The sequence below is a fragment of the Corythoichthys intestinalis genome, chromosome 22 (assembly GCF_030265065.1).
Source record: "Corythoichthys intestinalis isolate RoL2023-P3 chromosome 22, ASM3026506v1, whole genome shotgun sequence".
NCBI lineage: Eukaryota > Metazoa > Chordata > Actinopteri > Syngnathiformes > Syngnathidae > Corythoichthys > Corythoichthys intestinalis.
In genome coordinates this window covers 29678358-29705690 of record NC_080416.1, presented here as the reverse complement: position 1 = coordinate 29705690, position 27333 = coordinate 29678358, and the positions used below count along the sequence as shown (strand labels likewise).

General features: G+C 38.7%; 1 protein-coding gene across 1 annotated transcript in view; it reads right to left on the bottom strand.

Annotated features, from left to right (window-relative positions):
* The window catches only part of arpp21 (cAMP-regulated phosphoprotein, 21), a 43012-nt gene extending 17326 nt beyond the window's left edge, over positions 1-25686 (bottom strand). The window contains exons 1-9 of the mRNA XM_057828237.1: positions 25626-25686; positions 13799-13946; positions 13611-13731; positions 6705-6743; positions 6565-6630; positions 6414-6498; positions 1413-1539; positions 1115-1252; positions 940-1039 (exon numbers count right to left, since the gene is read on the bottom strand). Coding sequence (XP_057684220.1) covers positions 940-1039; positions 1115-1252; positions 1413-1539; positions 6414-6498; positions 6565-6630; positions 6705-6743; positions 13611-13724 — 669 coding nt within the window. The 5' untranslated portion in view covers positions 13725-13731; positions 13799-13946; positions 25626-25686. The remainder of the gene's footprint in view (positions 1-939; positions 1040-1114; positions 1253-1412; positions 1540-6413; positions 6499-6564; positions 6631-6704; positions 6744-13610; positions 13732-13798; positions 13947-25625) is intronic.
* Positions 25687-27333: the final 1647 nt, after the last annotated feature.

Genomic DNA, 27333 nt, shown 5'->3' with positions numbered 1-27333 from the left:
AAAATTGAAATAAATATTGAAATAGAAGCATTTAATGACACATTTAATATTTATTTAAAAATGTTGAAATAATGAAATAAAATTTTTAATAAATAAATAAAAATTCAAATAATTACATATTGCAATAAATTAAAAAAAATATAAATTTAAATAAATAAAAATTTAAATAAATATTGAAATAGAAGCATTTAAATGACACATTTAATAATTTATTTAAAAATGTTGAAATAATGAAATAAGAACTTAAATAAATACAAATTTAAATAAATAAATATAAATTGAAATGAAAAAATAAATATAAATTTAAACAAATAAATATTAATTGAAATAAAAAGTGTAATATATATATATTTTTTAAAATAAATAAATAAAAATTAAATATGGAAATAAAAGCATTTTAATGAAATATTTAAAAATCTATTTAATTGTGTATTCATTCATTTATTTTTTGCACTCCTGGTCCTCCATACATTATAAGGCGCAGTAGTAGTATTAGTTGTTGGGGTCATGTTATACATCCCCTAGATCAGGGGTCTGCTAGTCCGGTCCTCGAGAGCCGCTATCCACTTGTTTTCCATGTCTCCTTCCTCCAACAGACCTGACTCAAATAATCATATCTGGCAGAGCTTGCTAATGAGCTGATCATTTGATTCAGGTGTGTTAAAGGAGGGAGACATGGAAACAAGCTGGATGGCGGCTCTCGAGGAGCGGACTTTCAGACCCCTGCACTAGATGGTGCTGGGAATGTCATGCCATGATTAACCAATATCGGTCCATATACAGGGCCCATCGGATTGTAAGGCTCACTGTCTGCTTTTGAGAAAATTGAAGGCTTTTAGGTGCGCCTTATAGTGCGAAAAATACAGTAAATAATCAGCTTTCATTGAGGACTACAAAATCCTTGCTCATTCAAAATCTAACAAGTAACAAAATGCTCACCGGTTCGTCTGAGCTATTGTCCCGTTTCAAAATAGTTTTCCAGTGTTGGATCTCCGTGGCTTTGTCGTCCTCCACCTGATCCAGAAAACGCTGCTCTGGTCTGCGTCAGAACAACAGATGCCAACGTCTTCACGTGCAAATTGGAATGATTGACGAGGCGCGCGTGTGCGCTTACATGCGAGTGTTGCTGGTGCGGTTGATGATGACCGACTTTCCCGTCTGGTCCACGTTGTGCTCCATGCCAAAGAAGGCGGCCACGCGGTGCACCAGCATGCGGTGGTACGATGACATGTGTGGGAATTTCTTGAACGCGCTGGAGAAATAATAAGAATGTAGGCGAGAGAAGAAAGGAAGATGAAGAGAAAAGGAAGAATCATTGAGTCCAAATCACTGAATAAGCTTTGGAACTTTGCTGAAGTATCGCCCCCAAACATCATCTTCAATATCATTTGAAAAGGTTTCCGAGCGTGTACCTGTCTCCCGTGATGAAGGCGACCATGTCCTGCTCCAGCTTCAGTAGCATCATGCGGTCTCTGGGGTTGCCGTTCAGCGTTTCCACGATGAAACGATGAAGGTCTACGCCTGTCGAGTCGCGGTACTCTGCGCGCCGAATAAAGAGAGGACGAGAAGACGCCTGAGCACACTTTGAAAAGGCACTTGTTTAACTTGTTGGCAACCGTTGACGGTGATAGACGTTTAACACATTTGAACCGGAAGGGCTGACAGCGACTGTTCATCCGTCACGTCAATGACGGTGACTGAGTTAAGCATCATATGTATATAGGTATGATAGCAATATAGTATATATACAGTGTATCACAAAAGTGGGTACACCCCTTGCATTCCTGTAGATATTTAAGTATACTGTATCTTTTCATGGGACAACACTGACAAAATGACACAAAGAAAACTAGTCTGTGTGCATCTTATATACCGTATTGGCCCGAATATAAGACGACCCCGATTATAAGACGACCCCCTCTTTTTCAAGACTTAAGTTTGAAAAAAGACTTTTTGAACACCAAATTAATTTTTATACAGAAACGACCACGGAAAGCTTTTCTCTGACTGAGCATTTTTTAGGCGATCTTTTTGAGCTCTCCATCTCCGTACATTACACTCTGTGACACCATATTTCACAGCCGCTTTGCAGTTGTTTGAAGACACCGCCTCATTTATCACCATCAACTTGAAGTTTGCGTCATAACTTCTCCTCAGCTGCCGGTGTTCTGCCAAAATGTCCTACATCGGCGAAACGTCCTACATTAGTCGAATTTGACACCTAAATTACTACCGTGCGCTCTAAACTTGTTTTGTTTAGATGCATACAGGAATAACGTACTAAAGAAATGCCTGCAGAAAATACTTAAATGTAGTTATGTCAAATAAGGACGATTTAAATACGCTACGTGACTAATGTGGTCAACTGCTTCAAAGCTAACACAAAAAAACACAATGGTTAAAAGTATGAGAGGGTAATACATGCAAAAAGTATCTTTGAGGCTGTGAAAAGGTTCTAAATAACTAAATAAAAACAAAAATAGTGAGTACTCGCCGCTTCCAACCGATGTGCGCATGCGTGTGAATGCATATGCAAGCGCCCTGAGCATTGTGTAGGACGTTTCGCCGCGTAGTAAGGAATGGCCAAACACCGGTTAACCTGGCCAATCTTCGACCCACTTTTCTCCAAATTGTCGCGAAGTTTCTCCATTTTCGGTTATCTCTTCTATTACCGGTATTTTCTTCTCTTTTCCTTCTTACCACTTTCTTCTTCGTGTCAGGGGTTCCCTTTGGCCGCCCGAGTCGCGTTCAGCATTCGATTCATTGATGACTGGCGCCATCAAGCGTCGTGAATGGGTATATGTCTAGGCCGCAGTTTTTTTTTTTTTTTTTTTATTTTTTTTTTTTAGACCGCAGTTATAAGACGACCTCCTCTTTTTCAATCTTATTTCAGTGCAAAAAACATCGTCTTATATTCGGGCCAATACGGTAATTGAGTTCATTTATTTTCCCCTCAAAATAACTCAAAATATGGCCATTAATATCTAAACCCCTGGCAACAAAAGTGAGTAAACCCCTTAGAAACTACGTACATCCCTAAATGTCCAAAATGTCATAAGAGCGCTGTCAGCATTGCTGCAGAGATTGAAGAGGTGGGGGGTCAGTCTGTTAGTGCTCAGACCATACGCCGCAGACCAATTTGATGTAGATCTATCTCATATCAACAGGAAGTGAAGCAATATCGACAGGAAAGTACCCTGGAATCCCCCCATATTAACAGGATGTGACCAAATACGAACAGGAAACAGGGTCAGCCCCCCCCCCCGGTGGCCGAAAAGTGTCATTGCGTGTAATTGACTTTCCTATATATATAAAAGTTGCAAAGCAATAAAACTGCAACAAAAATGAATGAAATGAACAAAAAAACATTTTTATAATGGGTCGAAATTATTTTTCGAGCACCTTCGACAGTCATTTGCTTTGCATATAATTTAATTTTTTTAGACAAAAAAATTTATTTAAAAATGATTTTTTTCTTAAATTGAAAATATATTATAGCTTTTTTGGGGATTGAATGATTTAGACACAAATGTCCTAATCATAAAATGGCTCAAACGCAAAAAGGATTGCTTCAATCAAAGAAAACTTTTTCAATGAAAAATTAAGTGTCCATAGGCAAATTTTTCAATCGCAAATATTTTTTCGCATTCAAAAACTTTTTTCTATGATTGAAATTTTTCTTTTTTTTTTTTTTTTGATTGAAGTGCTTTTCTTTTTGAAAAACCTTTTTTTTTTTAACTTATTTTTTGATTGAATAATAAATAGAAAAATGTCCATGCCAAAATGTGGCCCAAACACAAATGAACATTACTTCAATCAAAAAGTTGCTTCAATCCAAAAAAAAAAAAAATCAAAGAATAATAGCTTTCACATGCATTTTTTTTTTGTGTTTGGAGTTTCAAATTTATTTTTGCATTTAAACACATTTTTTTTATTGAAGCGACTTTTTTTTGGTTGAAAATATATATATTTTGATTGAAGCAACTTTTTTTTTTTTTTTTTTTTTTTGGAAGCAACTTTTATTTGATGGAATAATAAAAACACAAATCTACCTCCATATGGCTCCGCCCAGGGGATACAATTTTTGACTGAGGTAACTACATTGGCACGACACAGGCAGGCGTACCAAATTCAATGGATGACGATCTTGGCGAAAAGTATTGCCTAAGCATCTTAATTTAGAATTCCCCTCAAGAATGATGGGAAACAAAAAACGCTCAACTTATTATTTTAAATATTCTTGTAAGTTAATTTTATTGCTGACACTTCATTTTGGAGTCATCAACATGTTGTGCCCCCCCTGCCCCAAAAGTCAAACTCCGCCTATGCAGGAAATGAACCTGAAATGCCCCAAAATCAACATGAAGTGACCCAGTATGAACAGGAGGTGACCCTGAAATCCTCCCATATCAAAAGAAGTGACCAAATATGTCAACAGGGAGTGACTCAATTTGAACAGGAAGTAAACCTGAAATGCCCCTAAATCAACAGGATGTGACCCCAAAATCCCCCCATATCAACAGAAATTGACCATATATGAACTGGAAGGGACCCCGAAGTCCCCCATATTGACAGGACGTGACCCAATATGAACAGAAAATGAAACCGAAATGCCCCAAAATCAACAGGAAGTGACCCAATATGAACAGGAAGGGACCCTGAAATGCCCCCAAATCAACAGGAAGTGACCTCGAGATCACCCCATATCAACAGGAAGTGACCAAATATGTATAGAAGGTGACCCCGACATGCCCCAAAATCAACAGAAGGTGACCCAATATGAACAGGAGGTGAACCCGAATTGCCCCCAAATCAACAGCCCAAAATGCCCAATAATACCTGACTGCGGCCGACAACCGCCACAAACAACGACTAGTTGCCACAAACTATGCCCACATGATGCTACGGTAGATATCACATGTAACGTATTGGCCTGAATATAAGATGGTGTTTTTTGCATTGAAATAAGACTGAAAAAGTGGGGGTCATCTTATATTCGAGGTCTAGACATTATACCCATTCAAAACGCTAGATGGCGCCAGATATCACTGAAGCGAATGCTGAACTTGAGGACTAATGTTCTGTCATGATAGATCTCAGTTACTCTCAAGTTTAACCACTTTGCATTATTTTATTGCAATGTTTTTCCTTATTCAGATTTGTTTCAAGACTAGTTACAGTTAGATTTCACTTTGATGGTTAATGCAGTGATTGCAATTTTGTTGTTTTACCACAATATATTGGTTTATTTACGTACATTTCAAAAACCAGAAGCCAATCATTTACGAACGTGATTGCACTTTAGTTTACATATTTAAATGTTCAGATATTAAGATTTGAATGAGGCAAAATAGCATGCTTTTTCTCTCAAATATGTTGTTATAATCATTTGTTTCAGATGTACTGTCATTATTTTCTGTATAAAAATTAATTTGGTGTTCAAAAAGTCTTTTTTCAAACTTGAGTCTTGAAAAAGAGGGGGTCGTCTTATAATCAGGGCCGTCTTATATTCGGGCCAATACGGTATATAGAGCTAGTTGCGAAATGACAGATTTGGCAGCGTTAGTAAACAGCCGCCATCTTAAAGCAGTAGACTTCTCAGGAAGGCTCTGTTGTAGTGAACCTTCCTAGCGAACCTAAGTAACTTTTTATCTAAAATACTCCTAAATTGGCAAAATATTGACTTGAATCTAACTTTTCAATGATGAAACCGTTTTAAAACTTTCACATGTCGAAAGTAGACGGAAGGGAAATAACAGGAGCAATTTGAACAACTTTAACGGTTGATTCACAACACTAAATGTCTTCCAAACATAGCAAAGGTTACAATCTAGTGATAGCAACATCCGCAATACCCCTGTGTCTGGTTAAGTTTAGGGTAAAGAATTGGGCTAGGGCCTATTGTCCCAAAAACGCTTTGAACTTCACATAGTACAGTAAACCAGAGGTGACCAACCCTGGTCCTCGAGAGCCGCAATCCAGCTTGTTTTCCATGTCTCCCTCCTTTAACACACCTGAATCAAATGATCAGATCATCAGCAAGTTCTGCAGTTGCTGATTACAATCCTGATAATTTGATTCAGGTGTGTTGGAGGAGGGAGACATGGAAAACAAGCTGGATTGCGGCTCTCGAGGACCAGGGTTGGCCACCCCTGCTTTAAAACGAATTCTTCGCGCCATCATACCAACAGCAGGCGTTGTTTGGAAGGGCGCAGTTTGGATGAGGCGTGGTCTGTAGTGTTTGTTTCTAGTTTTAAATGCTTTTATCAATAATATTGGCCAACTCAAGTCTGAGCCAATAATTACTGGCGAAAAGAAGAAAATAGTGAGGCAAAGACAGGCAAAAAGAAATAAGGAAGCATGACAAAGTAAGAATGGATAGAAGATAGAAGTATAGTGAAAGAAAATCCAACCTTTATCTCGCGTGCTCGTCTTCTCCCCTTCCCCGTCACGACAGGAAGCGTGAAGGTCGCGATTGTCGCCGACATCCAACAGCGTCTGCCGGGGCGATGGCGAGTTTTAACCAAGAGTGCAAAAATGTTAAAGAAAACGAGGACGAGTCACCTGAGATGGCTCTTGGTCGTTGTCGTCGTCGCACACGGCCACGCTGCGCACCAGCTTGCCTCTGCCCTAAAGAGGAACGTCGACAAATGAGGGTGAGGCCGCGTCGGCGCTTTTGACTAATGCGGCGGTTTTTAGCTTACTTTGACTTTTTTTGCCGCCGCCGTCTGGTGACAAAGACTCTGCAAGAAACAACATTAGTCATTTCAACGGTGTGTATGCATATACAGTGAGGAAAATAAGTATTTAGTTAACCACTAATTGTGCAAGTTTTCCCACTTGAAAATATTAGAGAGGCCTGTAATTGTCAACATGGGTAAACCTCAACCATGAGAGACAGAATGAGGAAAAAGAAACCAGAACATCACATTGTTTGAACTCCCTCCTCACCCTGTGGCATCAAAATGATAACAAGAACGGGGAGCAAAAATCCCAGAACCACACGGAGGGGACCTAGTGAATGACCTACAGAGAGCTGGGACCACAGTAACAAAGGCTAATATCAGTAATACAATGCGTTGCCAGGGACTTAAATCCTGCGCTGCCAGACGTGTCCCCCTGCTGAAGAAAGTACACGTCCAGGCCCGTCTGTGGTTCACTGGAGAGCATTTGGATGATCCAGAAGACGACTGGGAGAATGTGTTATGGTGAGATGAAACCAAAATAGAACTTTTTGGTAAAAACACAGGTTCTCTTGTTTGGAGGAAAAAGAATACTGAATTGCACCATACCAACTGTGAAGCATGGGGATGGAAACATCATGCTTTGGGGCTGTTTTTCTGCAAAGGGACCAGGACAACTGATCGTGTAAAGGAAAGAATGAATGGGGCCATATATCGAGAGATTTTGAGTGAAAATCTCCTTCCATCAGCAAGGGCATTGAAGATGAGACGACGCTGGGTCTTTCAGCATGACAATGATCCCAAACACACAGCCAGGGCAACAAAGGAGTGGCTTCGAAAGAAGCATTTCATGGTCCTGGAGTGGCCTAGCCAGTCTCCAGGTCTCAACCCCAAAGAAAATCTGCGGAGGGAGTTGAAAGTCCGTGTTGCCCAACGACAGCCCCAAAACATCACTGCTCTAGAGGAGATCTGCATGGAGGAATGGGGCAAAATACCAGTAACAGCGTGTGAAAAGCTTGTGAAGAGTTACAGAAAACGTATGGCCTCCGTTATTGCCAACAAAGGGTACATAACAAAGTATTGAGATGAACTTTTGGTATTGACCAAATACTTATTTTCCACCATGATTTGCAAATAAATTCTTTAAAAATCAAACAATGTGATTTTCTGGGGGGGGGGGTTCCGCATTCTGTCTCATGGTTGAGGTTTAACCATGTCGACAATTACAGGCCTCTAATATTTTCAAGTGGGAGAACTTGCACAATTAGTGGTTGACTAAATACTTAGTATTTGCCCCACTGTATTTGTACATTGTGAACTCTTTCGGCGCCATTGACAATGAGAGACGTCCAATCATCTGCAGCTATCTATACTTTCAGGGGTCATTTCGATAGTTCCCAATCATTTGTTGTGAATTTGAATGAGTTTGTCACTTGTAGACTTCCTTACATTCGAACTAGGACGGTTCAAACCCTCATGCTTCAAAAAGGACCAGACGTCTAGTGCTGTCCATGGCAGCAAATGAGTTTCATACAGATCAAAAAAGTCACCATTCATTCTCCCATTTTTATTCCCTTCTTTCTGGTGTTTGGGTAATGAGGACCAATTGTACAGGATGAAATATAAAAATACATTTTTAAATTAAAAGGCATAGTATGTTTTCTCGTATTTACTGTTTGACTGTTTGTATTACTCTGAAGGAATTTGCCCCCCCCCCCCCCCCCCCCAAGCCGCGGAAACAACACCAGCCGAACGCAATAGTGTTCCGCTGGCATCGCTCCCGCAAGGGCCAAAATTCCGCGCATTCACTCCCGTGTTAACCCTTTGTACTGACTTCATGTTCCAAAAGTTTGAAGAAGGCTCACCGAAAACAGGTTGATAATTTATTCGTCGACAATGGTCAACAACAAGGTAAAAACAGACGACGGAAAGACAATGCTGGATCCAGGGTCGGCAAAACAAGGCTACATAGAAATGTTCTTGAGTAGCGAACATGTTATCTTAATGTTCAGTTCTTTTTGAAAGCTGCGGTGGAGTGGGCCGGGCCGAAGGCGTGGCTGCTTGTTGTCTTGGGATCATCCCTCAGGTTCGTGCGTCATCCTTCGTCGTTGCCACGGCGACCGACTTAGGTCTTGACGTCCAAGGCGCCCGCGCTATCATCTTGTTATCCTGGTTGGGTGTGGGTGTTCTCCGATGCTACTTGTTTTAGGACAGAGCGCCCTGCTCTTTGTCCAGGAGTGTCCGGGAGAACTGATTGCAAGAGTTGGTGCGTCAATCTTGCTTGCGACGCACATGTTGGGCTTCTGTGGTAAGATGGCGTTGTGTATCTTTTATGCCCTCTATTCTGCTTCTTTTCACTAAACTATTGTATAAGTGCTATTTATTTTATATTAGGTGTTTTAGAGTAATACAAACAGTCCTACAGTAAATCTGAGAAACGACACTATTCCCTGATTGATTATATTAAGTGTGTTAGAGTAATGCAAACAGTTTTATGGTGTGTGCGAGAAAAGTAACTATTCCCTTCAACTCTAACACACTTAATATAATCAATCAGGGAATAGTATCTTTTCTCATATTTAGGTTTGACTGCTTGTATTACTCTTACACACCAAATATAAAATAAATAGCATTTAAATCATAGTTTAAGAAAAACAAGCACACTATATTTGATATTATGAATGGTTGGACTTGAAAGGATTAGAATTTGCAGCGCCAAGACAATGGGCAGATAAGGGCAGAACAGATACAGGACGCCTTCTGACCATTGAAGCTCAATGCACGCCATGCAGCTAACTAAACAAGATTGACGATGACAAGCAGGTGATAGGCAAGACATCTACAAGGCCACGTCTGCACCACCAAATCCCGCAATCAACTCATCCGGACAGTCCAGATCAAATGGCGGGACATTTTGTCTTGCCAAAAGGAACTGATACAGAGGAACCCGTGACTGAGAAGTGAACACTGAGTGGCGCTGAGGATGGAAAAATCCTTAACTCTCGTTGCCCTAACAACAGTAACGCACGAATTTTCCTGTCCAACAGACAATAATCCTAAACAACGCCCAAAAACGCCCTTCTTCCTGACCACAGCCGGCCTCACCAGAGCCTTCAAAAGACTGATGTTTAACTAATCATTGTCATTTTTCTCGAGAATCCTTTGTTGACTTTTGTTGACTTGTGATATGGTGACCCTGGATCCACACTCCATGATTTAGGACAATAATATGATATTTGGCGATATGACAAAATCTGCCACAATTCGTTTTGATTCCAAGACCGCTGATCAATTCAATACGATACCATGTAAACATCTCACGCAGTTAAATTTCACCTGAAGCAATCCAAAATACTGAGCAATTTTGACATTGATGCCGATTTTTAGACTCCAAAAATCCAATACCGATATCAAACCGATACCAAATATGCTGTCGTGGGTTTCATATATTCATCATTCTTCAATTATTTACTGTTCTTTTAATTTTTGCACCATGAATGCACGTGGTCTGCTCACATAATAAATCATAACCATCTTAGTTTGGAGACTCCTAATGGTCAATAAGCGTCACCAGGGTTTCTACAGGTATCAGCAAATCTCATTTAATGATTTTTAATGCCACTTTTAATCCCACTTTTAATGCCACTTTAAACCAATTTAATGCCCATGGCCAACTGCAGATCGTTTCACACACACAATTTTTAAGTACAGTTGTCCGATAATGACTTTTTAACCGATATCCCGATATTGTCCAACTCAAAACATCTGATACCGATATCATACCGATACCGATATACAGTTGTGTTTCAAATTATTCAACCCCCATAGTAGATAAGTGTTTTTGCAAGTTTGACATTTATTTTTCATCTTGTTTATAATTACATTAAATAATGACATGTCAAATAGGCAAATACAACTGAAATAACAAAAATATTTTTTTGAATATTCCAATTTATGGCCTTTCTGTGACTACTTCATTGACAAAATGATTCAACCCCTTAGGAACTATGTATAACTTTAGTACTTAGTACAACGTCCTTTGCAACAATAACATCCTTTAGACGCGAAGCATAGCTTGACACAAGTTTCTTGCAGTGATCCACAGGTATCTTTGCCCGTTCCTCATGGGCAAAGGCCTCCAGTTCATTAACATTTTTGGGCTTGCGCGCTGCAACTGCCTTCTTCAAGTACCACCAGAGATTTTCAATGAGATTTAAGCCCCCTTATCATAACAAAGAGCTAACAGACTGATATCATTCTTCGACATATTTACATAAAATAAATGCTACCTGCAGTTTCTTTTGCTGTTAACCAAGATTCAGGACTGTTTTATGTCTATATCTATAAAGAATTCAAGGATTGAAGCATTTATTCACAAGAATTTCAACGTAAAAAGCTCTTTGTTGTGGACTTGTGGTAAGGCGGCGCCACAGTGAACTTAAAGATGAGCCGCACATTCGCCATATTTACGTACAATACATGCTACTTGCACGGTTTCTTTTGCTTTTAACCAATAATCGAGACGTTTACGTCCATATCTATAAAGAATTCAGGGATTTAAGCATTGATTCGCAAGAATTTTCAAAGGAAAAAGCTCATTGTTTTGCTACGGCGCCCATGTTGGATTTTGTATCTTTAGATTTTATTTCAGGCATTTCTGCGTCCATATTTAAAAACAATCAGCTTTTACGTGCTTTATTTTATGTAATATTTCAATCTAATGACTTTCAGTGAAACACCATAGTCCTACACCAACCCCTACAGCAACAAGCAGATCTTCGTCTACTTTGACAACGTGCACCTTTGGAAGAACATCTACAGCAGCTTCCACAAAAATGGTTGTATGGTGCTGCCCAGGTGTCCTGGGGCTGAAGTAAGTGGCCAGCATTATTCACTTAATAAAAAAGACCAATTAATTTAAAACACTTATCTTTCTAAAACAAACATGTTTTTTAGGACGGCCCGATTCTTGAGCCGGAAGGTGCTGGCCAGGTGGGAGAACTACAAGTCTGTCAAGTTGACCCAGAAGGGGCTGGCGCGCTCTTCGATCAAGAAGCAGAGCGTTGGGCTCATCATGGCGGTCGTCAACTCCAACACGGTCGCACGGGCAAGGAGGAGTACAGGGACACACAGTGCCGACATCCTTGAGATGTTCCAGAGGACAAGGGAGACCTGGAGACGGGCCGGGCGGTCCTCAAGCAGCCATCTCTCCCCATGGGCCACATGCCATCCTTCGGAATGTCGCTGTGGGACTCCCTGATGTGCAGGAAGCACAAGAACACCTGCTGGAGTTCCTGACAGTCCTTCTTCAACTGTTTTGGTGCAAACTTCTCCAAGGATGTGACTTCAGAAGCGAGGAAGAACAAGGCCTTCGAGTGGCCGGCCGGCAGGAAAAGGAGCAAAGTCGAGAAGGGCAGAAAGGAGATGGCGAGGAACAGGGAATTGTACAAGTCGAGGTGAGCAGAAAACGCAAGGCATAGAAAAGACTATGTGATTGTTGAAAGACGAGGCTCACATCCTGGTAACACCACATCAGTTATTTGCACTGCCTGAACTATCTCATACGCATTTTATATTTATGTTTATTTAGATTTCGTACTTGCACGTCACTTTTGAGATTTTAACTTATCCTGCACTGTAAAGGGATGCTCCACAATTTCGTTGTATAACTGTATAATGATAATAAAGGGCTATTCTATAATAAGTTGTGATTGTATAAAGAATTTATTAATAATCTAATTACATACATATTATCTATAATTGCATGTTTTCCTCAAGTATTAAGTTTCTGGTGTTAAACTGAGTAATTTATTAGCTGTTGAAAACTTGCAGCAAATAAAATTTTTTAAAAAGTTGCTATTTCGGTCAAAGACTTATATGATATGTTAAATATTGCTATTGATCCTGAAAATATAGGTGATCATTTCTGCATTTGGTGATTTTTGTGCATCTAGTGTAAAATCTGATACTTTTATAGCCATTCTAAGTTGTTTTATACTTACATAAAAATAATTAATCTGGATTTTATAAGGGAACGACTTTGAATTTTTTGACGCAGCTGCTCATGGAGACTCATATATGGCTAAGGTAGTTGCCTGTTTTGGATTTAGGTCAGTAGCAGCTTGGGTTTTGAAAATATTTGAATTTGAAGTTTTTGAAAATAGGCCCACTACGAATCGACCCCGTTTCCTGTGTGCTGTCAATAGGTTATGAAGTCTATGAAACAAGATAAAATAGTGTCAATAGTTCGTGCTACATTTGTGCTGGTTTGTGCTGTAACAATCTTCATTTGTGCTGCTATCATTTTGAGATATTGAGATATTAATTTCGAGTGCTGACGCCACGTAGCCCCCAAATTATTGCAAAATGTAGCCGAAATGGTGCCATTCGTTTATGCTACGTTTGTGCAAGTTTGTGCTGTAAATATTTTCGTTTGTGCTGCTATTGTTTTATTGATAATAACATATGAATTTCGTCAATTGCAGCACCTCCGTCCCGTCTGACGAAGCGTACCAACTTTCTTGATAACAGGGTTAGGGTGTCCCAACAACTAGCGCAAACGTCGCACAAACGAATGGCACCCCTTCAGGTCCATTTTGCAGTAAGTGGTGAGCCTACGCTTTGTTTTAATGGAAATGAGGGCTGGTTGACCTCAGATTGACCTTTAAAAGAATTGTTAATATCTCAAAAACAATAGCAGCACAAACAATTTTTTTTTCAGCACAAACGAGCACAAACCAAGCACAAACGAATGACATAATTTTTCTAAAAATTTGCGTCTGACGGGGGTCCAACTTCACGGAGCTTGGCGTGAGGTATGTAAGGATGAAGGGGATGCTGGACTTTAAAAACCGCCTATTCATTGTCGGTGTCTTTCAAACGTATCACACACACGTTTTGCGGTCTCTTTGCGTGAAAGTACTGTACCCGCTTGCCGTCTTTGTCGTCGTCCTGAGCGGGGAGCTCGGGCGAAGGGCTGCTGACGATGACATCACACGACGCCACGTTACGGGCGGGGTCCGCCTCCACCGCTTTGTCCATCGTGCGTCTGAAAGGCACATTTGCACTTTTTGCGCACTGTCCGTGCATTCACGTGTGAAAGTGTGCGCGCTTACCTATGCTGAGTGAAGAGACACGCAGGTGAATGATGAGGTCATATATCCCATGATCCCACGGGGCGGCCACCAGAAATGCAATTATCCTCCTCTTCCTCTCCTTTGCTTGCTTTAGTGCGGGAATGGAAGGCAAAAAAAAAGCAAAGGGCTGCAAGAGAGGCGGGAAAAAAAATTGTTATTGGTGGCTCACACACAAAGACGCACGCACGCTCATGCACGCGTGCGCGTTCAGTCATATCCAACAGCTGCTGCGGTATAAAAGAATTGCTTCTGGCGATGACATCAAGTCACCAAGCTTAAGTGTGTGTTTGTGTGCGTGTATGTGTAGGCCCTCCTCTCACATGTGGCATTTGTGTATTTACATATAACGTGTTTGCGTGTTTGAACGCGTCCCGGAGCTTTTCTTAGAAGCAGCAGCTGCGCCCACCATCATCCGATACAGGCTAGATATTCCCGGAACACCGACGCGACGGGACCGGTGGCTAAAGGGGCCGAAACGTACACCGGAAACGGCTTCCGCCCGTGGCATTCCGCCGGAACGCTACGCCCGCGGGGAACGTTTTATCCGGAGATGATGGAATAATGAGATGGGGAGGACGGCGGGTCCCAAAACGAGCTGAGATGAAAAAGCGGCAGGAATGTGGCACAAAGAACAAAAAGAAGAAAGGCACCACGCTGGGGATAATTGCCGATAGTGAACGTTAGATACCTGCTGTTTGTATTTGTCCTCGTTTATAGGGATGTAAATCAACGATTTCATGACAATACGATGTTTATCAATATTACGTCTAACGATTTGATTTCAGTTCAAGGGCCTTCAATTGATTAGGATGAGATGAGATCAAATAAAATAATCCTTTATTAATCCCCCATGGGGGATTTTCAGGTATTGCCGCAGCACAAACACAGTCCAAAGTATAACATACATTTAAAAAAAGAATAACTAATTAATTAAATATTATTAAATAATATAGGGCGGAAAACACAGACAACACTGAAAAATCAGTTTCTGCTCTTGCAACCCTCTTTAAAATAAACTGCTGTATTCTAAGCCAAAAGAACTGTTGTGTTTGATAGAACAATATTTCTATATGCTGCCATTGCAGATTCATGGCGCATTAAGCCCCTGAGCTATTTTTAATGAGTCCGTTTTACCCTGGAAACCCCAGTTTACAGACGATGAGCAACCACTTTTGTTTCAACCTAGACATAAAAAGAAGGTAAGTAATTGTATTTATTATTTGAAATGTCTGTCATTTTTAGCTTAGAGTCATTAATTGATGTCTAATATTTAGTTAAAAAACTTTTTAAATTATTCACTCGCATATTTTAAACTTTTTTAAAAATTATGTCACAATGAAAAAATTGGCATCTGTAAATAAGCCACGGATATCTACCTCATAACTATCTCTTAATTGTATTTTTTTTGTTACTGTCTCATTTCTCCCAATATTTTAGATGATAAATAATCGATCCAAACAAAGAAAAATTGGAGAAAAAAAACGTTTAAAGGATAAATATATGAAAATGAAAATCTCGACCATTCCTTGATGTCTGCGGTTTCTGCATCACGACCCTTGTTATATTACCATGTTTCTCCCATAAAATCCCCCCAAAATCCGGCTGTGGCCATTCACAGCTGTGTCTTGACACTCGGTGATACATGATGTTATATGGAGTTTTTGGATCGGAAAGACGTAAGTAAGCGATAATATCTTTTTAAAATCATGGCATCTTTAATTATGCTTTCGCGTACTCTCAACTCCAGTTAGGGTTTTGCTGTTTAAAAAACAATTAAAAAAAAAAAAGTACTCCCGTTCAACATTTTTCTTCCCCATAAAATTGAGATTTTAAGCTTTCCAATGATGTATCACACATGCATATAGGACAATTTTGAAATTTGGCCAAATTGAGGGTCTCAGAGCGGACCTTCGAGTAACCTGAGTGTTTTCCGCCATAGACATTTTACATTACCAAAATTATTGGACTATAAGGCACACCTGACTATAAGCCGCCACCCACCAAATTTAAGACGAAAACGACATTTGTTCATAGATAAGCCGCACTGGACTGTAAGCCGCAGCGTCCTCACTGTATTCAGGGATATTTATACCGAAAAATATTAACCGGTAACAATTTATTTGTCAGCGGCATAATAAGACTGTCAGAAGACAAAATGAACCACCGTGAAATTTAGAACCAATTTGCTGCAAAGCTTCATTGCTTCAGCAAGCTTCATTTGGCCATCACTGCTCCCTTAGAGGATACACTCAACCTCTGCTGCCACCTGCTGTCACCCAACATGCCTCCTAGCATGCATTGCAGTGCTACAGATGAAAATAACAATCAAAATTCATGTTCTATGCTAATTATTTATTCAGTTACTGTTCCACTTGTTTCATCAATTGCTAGTTATGGTATTTGGTAACACTTTATTTGACAGTGGTGCTATAAAACTGTCATAGGACCATCTTAATTATGACACATGACACTGCCATGACCATTAATGAATGCTTATGACAGATGTCATTTTGTCTCATCCGCCAAATTATCTCACTTTTGAATGGATGTAAAAGTTCCGAGCTGGACATAAATAGAGTTAGTTAGCCCCTTATTGCCAAATTTATCACATTTGATACACCTAAAATGTCATGATTTTGAGAGTAATTCAAAATTTTGACATTTATTTTTGAAAAAAAAAAAAAAGATGGATGCAAGTCAACACATGCATCTGCAGGTTCCATTAGAAATAAAAAAAAACAGGATTTAGCTAGGGTTGTAGATATTAGAGTGTTTTTTATACATTTCATTTTGACATTTCTTTTTACAAATTTGAAAAAAAGGTTTCATTAGGACCTTATTTTTCAAATTTTGGGATTCTCTGATAATTGCTTCATGTTGAAGGTCTTTATGAGTTAAGGTTACCTAATTCAACCAGCAAACTATAGACCAATATCCTTCATGAATACTGACATTAAACTTATTGCAAAGTCTTTAGCTGCTAGATTAGAAAAAAATCTTCCCACTATAATTCATAATGACCAGACTGTGTTCATTAAAGGACGTAACTCTACCAACGATGTAAGACAACTGCTAAACCTTAGTAATAGGGTACAGAATAATAAAGAGAAAACAATTGTCCTCTCTTTGGATGCAGAAAAACATTTGACAATCTGGAAAAATTGGCTTTGGAGAACCCTTTATCTGCTGGATAAGAACGTTCTACAATGCCCCTAAAGCCACAGTCAACACAAACGGGTCATTTTACAAAGTTTCTGTCTTCAAACAGGAACTCGACAAGGCTGCCCACTCTCACCCTTACTGTTCGCTCTATTTATTGAACTGTTAGCAACTGCAATAATACAAAATGCTAAGATTACAAGGATCAGCTCGCAGACATCAGAACATAAAATTGGCACCCAATATGATTCTTATCCACAGCTTTGCTGTATCGGCTGATACTGATAGTGGCCGTTTGAAAGAATATATAAAATTATTTGTATTCTGTCTGTTTCGACCAGCAAAAGTTTTCGTTTGTGGTTTTATGGCGGTTGAAAACACACGAAGAATACACATGATGGCATCAGCGAATCATTTACTAGTCCTCACTGATTCCGGTGCTAGCATTTTAGTGCCTTATCAAGGCCTTTTCTGATACTAATATCGGTGTAGCCACCCAAAAATTACAAAACAATTTCAATTGCTGAAACATTTCAAACGTTTGAATGAAAGCAATTTTTTAAACAAAAGGTGACAAGGTTTATCGATATTTTGAGTGCAACGATACATTGATATGGATCGATGCATCAATCTAAGGCCCTTGTGTCAAAATGAATCGTGGTAGATTTTGTAATATCGGAAAATATATCATTCACCAACAAATTTGATGTTAAATTATAACACCCCCTAGTTAAAACTAAGGATGTAACAATACCTCGATTGGTTAAACGACAATCCAATCAAACCGATCAAAATGTAAAAGGTTGATCAACATCGTCATCTTTCAGATATGCCAACAAAGATTTTCATTCAAGTATCTCATACATTTCCGCAACATAATTGTCAAAATCATCAAAACTGTCCTGTATTTTGTATTACTTAGTATCAAATGTAGTAGTGTTTCTACGCTTCATTCGATCAGAAAAAAACCTCAAATCAAATTTTGCTGCTTTGAGGATTAGTTTAATTAGAGTTGTGTTATAATAGGGTTGTTCTGATCATGTTTTTTGCTCCCGATCCGATCCCGATCGTTTTAGTTTGAGTATCTGCCGGTCCCGATATTTCCCCATCCGATTGCTTTTTTTTGCTCCCGATTCAATTTCAATCATTCCCGATAATTTTTCCCGATCATATACATTTTGGCAATGCATTAAGAAAAACATGAATAAAACTCAGACGAATATATACATTCAACATACAGTACTGTATTTGTTTATTATGACAATCAATCCTCAAGATGGCATTTACATTATTAAAATTCTTTCTGTGAGAGGGATCCACGGATAGAAAGACTTGTTACTTTGTATATTGTGACTAAATATTGCCATCTAGTGTATTTGTTGAGCTTTCAGTAAATGATACTGTAGTCATGCCCAAATGCATGATGGGAAGTGGAACCATGACTGTGCGTAGTGCTACCAATTGGTATATCTTCTCTGCGTTGGCAAATAACATAAGGTGTTAAGATAAAGATCAATTGCTACCTTGCTTCCCCACATTGCTTCCCATGATAATTCTAATAGTAGGGAGAGGGATTGTAAGGTATTAGCCAATTAAAAAAAGGCTCCAAAGGCTGCCAAAATTCATTCTACTCATTTTACGCTGCCTTTTATCTCTCTAAATAGGTAAACCGGCGCCATTACAGATTGAGCGCGACAATGCCTGAGTGGGTCGTGCAGCGCATGCATTAATTGCGTTAAATATTTTAACGTGATACATTTTTTAAAAAGTTAATTACCGCCGTAATTAGGATAAATTTGATAACCCTACCTTAAGCCTAAACTAAACACTCTGGAAGAGTGAAACATATTATGTCTGTAACGTTAAATACAATTAGAAAACGATTTAATAAAAAAAATAAATATATATTAAAAAACAGTATGACCGATATTTTTTTGCCGATTCCGATACTTTGAAAATGACGTGATCGGACCCAATCGATCGGCATCATCTCTAGTTATAATGGTTTGTTTTGAAAGTGTTTGGATTTATATACTGCCTCCTGTGGCAGCAGTGAATATGACATAACTCATCTAACATGACTGAATCCTGCTGTTTCCTGTTAAAACCAACAAAAGGTAAGTTTTTGTTTGAGCTAAAATGATTATCAGCTGTAATTCCGTTTATTTAGCAGCTTTTGTAGGAATATGTGCTTGACCGATTAGTTAAGAGAGTTGTGAGAAAGGAAAAAAAACTTTAGTATTATATAGCATTTAAGCTAGCGGAATTTTGCCATCAAGTTAGTCAGTTGTTCTTTAGTTGGACTAAGATTCTCATTTATTCGTTTTTTTTGTTTGTTCATGCATTCATTATTTAGTTTAGAAGTATATTTAGCAGTTTTTTTGTGGGAATGTGTTAAGAGCTTTGAAAAAAAAAAAAAGTTAGCACATTATAGCATTTAAGCTAGCAGACTTTTGCTATGCAAGTTGGCCAATTGTTCTTTTGTTGTACTAAGAACCGCATTTAGTTATTTTTTTTATACCGTTTGAGAAAACGCTCAGGCATTTTAATCTATTTTGAAATGCATTTATTGCGTTTGTGAAATGAAAGTGCTATTCTGCAGTTTGAAGAAATACTCAGGTATGATATTTTGTATTTGCATTTAATGTGCTTTTGAAAGTGCAATCTTGGCAAATCAAAGTAAATGTTATTGCAACACACTTACTACTTACTTACTTACTTGCAATACACTTTTTCCTTTTTTTTTTTTTTTTTTACATCTCCTAAAATATATTCTCCAAGGCATTAAATGTTTATAATCGGATTACTTGATTATTCAAACTAATCAATCAATAGATTCTAATCAATCAATAGATTAATCGATTATTTTTCTGTAAATTATTTACATAAGTACTGTATTTGTTTATTATAACAATAAATCCACAAGATGGCATTAGCATTATTAACATTCTATCTGTTAAAGGGATCCACGGATAGAAAGACATGTAGTTCTTAAAAGATAAATGTGAGTACAAGTTATAGTAATTTTGAATTAAAACCCCTCTTAATGTTTTCGTTTTAATAAAATTTGTAAAATTTTCCATCAAAAAAATAAACTAATAGCTCGCCAGTGCTGACGTCACATGGGCTCCCTGCCGTTCTTCCACAGTGTCTTTAACTACGTAAGGTAGTGAATGAAGTACACCACAAGGTAAATATTGCCATCTAGTGTATTTGTTGAGCTAAACGAAATGTTTGAATAGAATTTGACCAAAGTCTGAGTAAGTTTTATGCGTATTTTGCATAGCTATTTTGATTGGAAATGCCAATTCTCGTTGCATTGAGTGCTTTTCTTTTTGTGAACATTATTTTTTTTGGAAGATAGAAATATTATTTTTGTTGTGCTTTCACTAAATGATACTGTACCGACTTAACTGTTCAGCCCAAATGCATGATAGGAAGTTGGGCAACCATGACTGTCAGTGGTGGCTGCAAATGGTATATGTTCTGCGTTGTGTTCAATAATGCGTTTTAAGAAAAAGATAATTTCCTGTCATTCTTCTCCACGTCGCTCGCCAGAATAGTTATATTTGTTGTGAAAGAGTTGTCAAAGTTTATGCCAATTAACGGCGCGGTCCAATGAACGCCTGTATCTACTTGTGTTTCTCTGCCCTTATCTCTCAATGTGCAAAAAAGCAGCGTCATTGTAATCTGTTTGAAGCAATCCATGAGCGAGTCATTCTGCGCATGCGCTAAATGCGTCAAATATTTTAACGTGATTAATTTTAAAAATTAATTGCCACCGGTTAATGTTATAAATTTGACATCCCTAGTTAAAATATCTCTGACAATTGCATGGAGGGACCCGCAAAAAAAATTCCACTTTCAACCCCTCCCACACGCACACCAGACGATCATTTTGAGGGGCCTGCGAAAGTGTGGAGGGGCCAGCGAATAATTGTCGGTCCACTCAGGGAGTCCCGTTTATTCTCATTGCACCCGGACCTTTTACACGATTGTTGCACCACTGTTTAAATGTGTACATAATATCACATTAAATCGATCGAATTGCCTTAAATTAGAATTGAACAATGGCAAACTTTGTAATATCAGTAAATATCATATGGTCCAAAGAATCGAGTGCTATTTGATCATGAATTTGGGATAACCACAGGGATGGCCTGATTACCCCACCCTTGTTTTAAAGGTCATAACCTTCCAGAAACTCGAATATAAATCCCTAAAAATCAGATTTTCGGAGTGCAGGCAAAAAAATAATAAAACAGAGAGTGGTGGGGGTACGCAGAATACTGCCTGGGGGGAGAAGAGGAGGAAGAAGAGGAGGTGTGACACCATCATTAGCACGTGATGGATAGCGAGCGGGAGGCGGGGAGCGTGCGGCGGCGACATCATCATCATCATCATCCATCTGCCGCCTCGCTGCCGTCCAGGAGCTACTTAAGGGCGTACTCGCACGGGGACATTAGGAACAGCGCTCGGCTTGATTTCTATTGTGTAAGGTGGCTTGCGCTTATCACGAAAAACGTATCGGACCCACTGTGGTGTGGAATTTTACTGACTTGATCATTGCTAGATGGCGTGTTGATTTCGATTGTGCAAGGTGATACATGAAGCCATCATATTAATAACCTCCGCCAGTTTGTGAAACCTACGGAACGCGTTGGTTATGTATTATGTCTGTTTGTAAGTGTTCAAGATAACCCAAGAACGAAAAAAGGGATTAATTATCAAACTTGTTTGTAACATGAAACAGAAGATGTGTTTCAATTTTGGAGATAAGAGGTCAAAAGCTCAAAGGTCACAAAGGTCAGAAAAGACATTTTGTGATAACTTGATAACAAATTGGCCTATTTGACTCAAATTTGCATGGGTGCGGAATATAAAGGTTTTTTTTTTACAAATTCATTTTTATTGTTCTGTTTATTTGTATTGTGCAAAACATCATAATTATTCACTAAAGGCCATAAAAGCGATAGAAATTAAATCATTTTAACTGGGATAACCTGGCATTGAATGATCATGCTTCCGGGCCATTAAAACGCCCCTCTCAGTCACATTGGATTGGACGTCTATCGTTATCAATGGCAGCCAATATGTTGATTTACTGTATGAAATAGTGCTGCAACGATTAATCGATTAACTCTAGTATTCGATTAGAAAAAAATATCCGAATTAAATTTTGTTGCTTCGAGTATTCGTTTAATTGAAGTGGCATTGTAATGGTTTATTTTGAAAGTGTTTGCATTTCGTTTGATTGATTAGGGTGGATACACTGCCCTCTGGTCTGCCTCATTTCACATGGCTGAATCCAGCTGCTCCCTGTTAACACCAACGTAAGCTAAGTTTTTGTTCTAGCTAATGTTTTTTAAATGCATTCGTAATTTAGTTTTTTAAAGTTAATTTATAGGTATATTATAAAAAAAATATGCCTTAACATTTTATAGCATTTAAGCTAGCGGACTTTTGCTGTGTATGTTAGCCAATTGTTCTTTTGTTGTACTGAGATGCTTATTTATTAATTTTTTTATACCGTTTGAGGCTCAGCTCAGGTATTTAAATTTTTTATGTTCCTTATCCGATTACTCAATCATTCGAACTAACTATTTGATCGATTAATCGACTACTAAAATAATTGATAGCTGCAGCCCTAGTGTGAAATAACATTAATGCTGTTAGGACAGTAGCAAGGCTGCTTATGTTTCCTTGGTTTCAGTGTTGCAAGTAGTAACGTTACTGTGCGGTCAATGTAAAAACAGCTGATTTTTACATCAACTGGTTCATCTGTCACCGTCAATGTCAGCCAATGAGTCAATTCGTGAAATAACATTAAAGCTTTTAGAACAGTGAGAGGGTTGTTGATGTATTTCTTAAGTTTTAATGTTACAAGTTGTTGTCTGAAGTTACTGTACGATCAATGTAAATACAGCTCATTTTTAGAGCTTTGTACTTCATCTATCTTGGTCAATGGCAGTGAAGCAGTTAATTATGACAAGTTATATGTGCCTTGAGATTAAGTTTCATACATTTCATGACCGCCGAGCTCATATCTCAAATTAATCTGCTCCCTTCCTAACACCATTTTACCATGTTGCACGATATAAAACCACAATCGAAACATTCGCTCTCCGACTAACATGCACACACAAGCGTGTTAAGTGTACTCGTATCTAAAAAATTTGCTCTTAACTCAGGGTCTCGTGAATTCCAGTATTGTAAAATGTCTCCAAAGTCAAGTAAAATACATTTTTTTTGCATCGTTTCACTATAAGACGTTGACGTTAAACAGAAAGTCAAGAGAAATGTAGGTTACATTGTTCTGCAGGGTGCACCTGTGCAGCCACAGTAGCTTTTGTGGCTGCGACAGCTGCGTCAAACGCCCCCCAAAAAGTGAGGTGGTGGGGAAAAACCTAGCCACCTGTTCTCACCGTCTTTATTCAGTTTTCACTGCCATTGACGATGATAGACATCAAATCGTGTGTCTCTATACATCCTTTTGTTGTGAATTTAAATTAGTTTTTCACTAGCAGGCGCGCGAAATTCATTTGAACTGTGAGTGTGGCCGCACTGCCAACTCTCCCACTTTAAATTAGTCTTGCACTAAAAATGATTCTGACACCGGACTGTGTGGTATACTGTATCTTTTAATATTAAATTATTGCATGTTCACTTGACTGTAATGACTCGCTATCATGAATTGGTCAGTCACTGCTTAACTCATTGCCTGTCATTAATGGCGCAAGAGGTCCAATTGGATTGGACGTTTAGTAATGATAAACTCATTGATGAGAGGGTGCATCTTGGCCAGAGGTAGAACAAATTTAATTTTTCAACTCAATGGCTGCCATTGACAGCGCTAAACGTCCAATTCATTTCCACTTAAAGTGGATTGGACTGTGCTGCATCGATTAATCAATTAACTCGAGTAATTCGATCACTGAAGCTTTAATTAAAGTGGTGTTGTAATGGTTTATGGGTGGATACACTGCCGTCTAGTGGCAACAGTGAATATGATATAACTCATTTAACATGGTTGAATCCAGTTGCTCCCTGTTAAGACCAACATAAGGTGGGTTTTTGTTTACGCTAATATGTTTTTTACGCACTCGTAATTTAGTTTATAAGTATTTTTAGCAGTTTTGGGGGGGAATATGTGTTTGAACGATTTGTTAAGAGCGTTGTAAAAATAAATCTTTTGCATTTTATAGTATTTAAGCTTGCGGACTTTTGTATTGCAAGTTAGCCAGTTGTTCTTTTCATGTTCTTAGATCCTCATTAATTTATTTTAATTTATACAATTCGAGGCTAAGCTAAGGTATTATCATTTTTTTAAATGAAAGTGCAATCCTGCATTGTTTGAAGAAACACTCTGGAATTTCATTTTATGTTCGCATTTAATGGTCTCTTGAAAGTGCAATCTTAGCAAGCTTTTGTTTTACATCTCCTAAAATGTATTCTACAACACATTAAATGTTTGTAATCCGATTACTTGATTAGTCGAACTAACTACTTGATGGATTAATCAACTAATCGATAGCTGCAGCCCTAGATTGGACGTCTTCTAGTGATACTCATTGAAATTAACAGCAGAAGGATGTTTTGACGCCTATTATAGTATTAGGAAGGGCGATAGGTGAGCTTTTTTTAATGGCGCTGTACGTAGCTGGCGGCCATCTTGCGTAGGGCTGCCAGCGGTTGGAAAGTAGATCTCGAAATGTATAAAAATTGATTATATATTTAGATGGATGGATGGATGGATGGATGGATGGATGGATGGATGGATGGATGGATGGATGGATGGATGGATGGATGGATGGATGGATGGATGGATAGATAGATAGATAGATAGATAGATAGATAGATAGATAGATAGATAGATAGATAGATAGATAGATAGATAGATAGATAGATAGATAGATAGATAGATAGATAGATAGATAGATAGATAGATAGATATTAAATAAATTATTAAATTATGGTAAAACATCTGTACGTTATTTCTTTGTACCCCTCGATACCGATGAAATCTTTTTAGTGCAATATCGGTACCGATGCAATCATTTTAGAGCCATATCGGTACCGATACCGACATCACTTCAAATGGATTGGACGTCTATCATTGTCAATGGCATTCAGTGGGTTAAAAAAGACATTTTCACTGCAGTGAATGCACGTGGTGTCAAAGTTTCGAAACAGGTGTGACGTTCAATGGTGACACACATGGAAGAAGATGGGCGGAGAAGCTCCACACACGCCGGTGTGTCGCATTACTGTTGACCCGGGACACGCTTGACGACGCCGGGGCTATTTTTACCCGGAGGCGGGGGCCGGGGAGGGGGCTGCTGCTGCTGCTGGTAGCCCACTGGTCCTGGTGAACATGCTTTTACCGGCTGTCAAACCAACTCCAAATGAATTTTTTTAAAAAAATCAAATTTAAAAAATCGTTTTAAAAGTTGAACTGAGCGGATTTTACACGCGGAAGAAATGATGTTCAGTTAAAAAAAACGTCTGACACCCGGCGAAATAATCCCATTCAAATGAAGCAAAAACGTCTAAAATATCAACCATTTTCTGTGAATTCAATCAAAAACGGATGGATTTGCTCGTAATGTTTTCGTGAGAGTGTCAGCGGAGTTGCGGGAGGTCTTACCGGGAGGTAACGGTGAGCTGTAGCCGGAGTGGAGCTCCTCTCTGCGGGGCTGATGCTGTCGAGTGAGCCGCCGCGCAGCTCCTCCTCCGCTTTTGCTCCACTCTCGCCGGGGAGGGTGGGGGGTGCCGAGGGTGGGAGGGGGTTAGGGCTCACAGCCCCTAGACTCGCTAACCTGGCCCCTTTACCGGCAGATCACGTCAAAGACTGGAACACCTCAACATAAATTGGTATGCAATGCTGACCAGAAGTTGTAGAGATGCTGGGAGAGGCAAGACCCCAAAACTGACATGTATAGCAGTAATCCTTCAAAGCAATTATTCCAATTTTCAATTATGACCACCAGATGTGAGTTACATAAGAGCATGACAGTGAATGGTTGTCACTCGGCATTTACACAATGACAAGAGATGCAGTAGTATCATCTTACATTGGCGTCAATAAGCATCTGTCAGATAAGATGATTGATGAGTGGACGCCTGTCGTTCTGCGTAAACACTATGAAGACAAATATTGTAACGTGCGCATACTTAAGATTGTTTTCATTTTACCGGATAGAAATAGCATGACTGTTAATGTCAATTACGGTCTGTCTGCTTTGAATTTCGTAGGGGTAGAAATCAAATCATGATGATGCGGTGCGATATCTACAACCCATAGTAAAAAGTATGGAATCACCGGCACTCACTCAAACATTTTATTATGTAGAACAAACTCAGATAAAAAGCTTGGAAAAAAATAAGGAATTAGTTCAAAAGTGCAACTCCTTGGCATTCAGAAACACTAAAAGAAATGAGTGAAAAACATTGTGGTGGTCAGTAAATGTTACTTTTATAGAGCAAGTGCAGGGAAATAAATAAAGAACCACTCCATTCTGAGGAAAAATATAAGGAAACAAACAAAGAAATAACAATCAAAACATCTAGTATTTAGTTGCGCGACCTCTGGCTTTTATGACAGCTTGAAGTCTCTGAGGCACGCACTTGATGAGTGACGGACGGTATATTCATCAATTTGTTGCCAATTCTCTTTGATTGCAGTTGCCAGATCATCCTTAACGGTCGGAGCCATACTGTGGACCAATTTTTTCAATTTCCACCACACGTTTTCAATAGGGTTGAGATCTGGGCTATTTGCAGGCCATGACATTGACTGGATGAGTCTTTCTCCAAGGAAATTCTATTCACCCAACTAAATCAACATATAAACTGCACTGGACTATAAACCGCAGGATTAAAAATGAAGGAAAAAAGTAGCGGTTTAGTTAGTTCGAATATTCGAGTAATCAGATTAGGAGCATAAAAAATTAGAATACCCAAGCTTAGCCGAAAACGGTACAAATAAATAAATGAGGATCTAAGTACACCAAAAATAATAATTGGCTAACTTGCATAGCAAAAGTCCGCTAGCTTAAATGCTATAAAATGCTTACATTTTTTTTGTTTTTGTTTACAATACTCTTAACAAATCGTTCAAACACTAATTCCAACAAAATACACTAAATGTACCGATAAACTTTATTTCATATTTACTGTTGCCACTAGAAGGCAGCGTATTCGCCCAAATCAATAGAAATAAATGCAAACACTTTCAAAACAAACCATGACAACGCCACTGTAATTAAACGAATACTCGAAGCAGCAAAATTTCATTTGAAGCTTTTTTCTATTCGAATTACTCGAGTTTCTTGATTAATCGTTGCAGCACTACT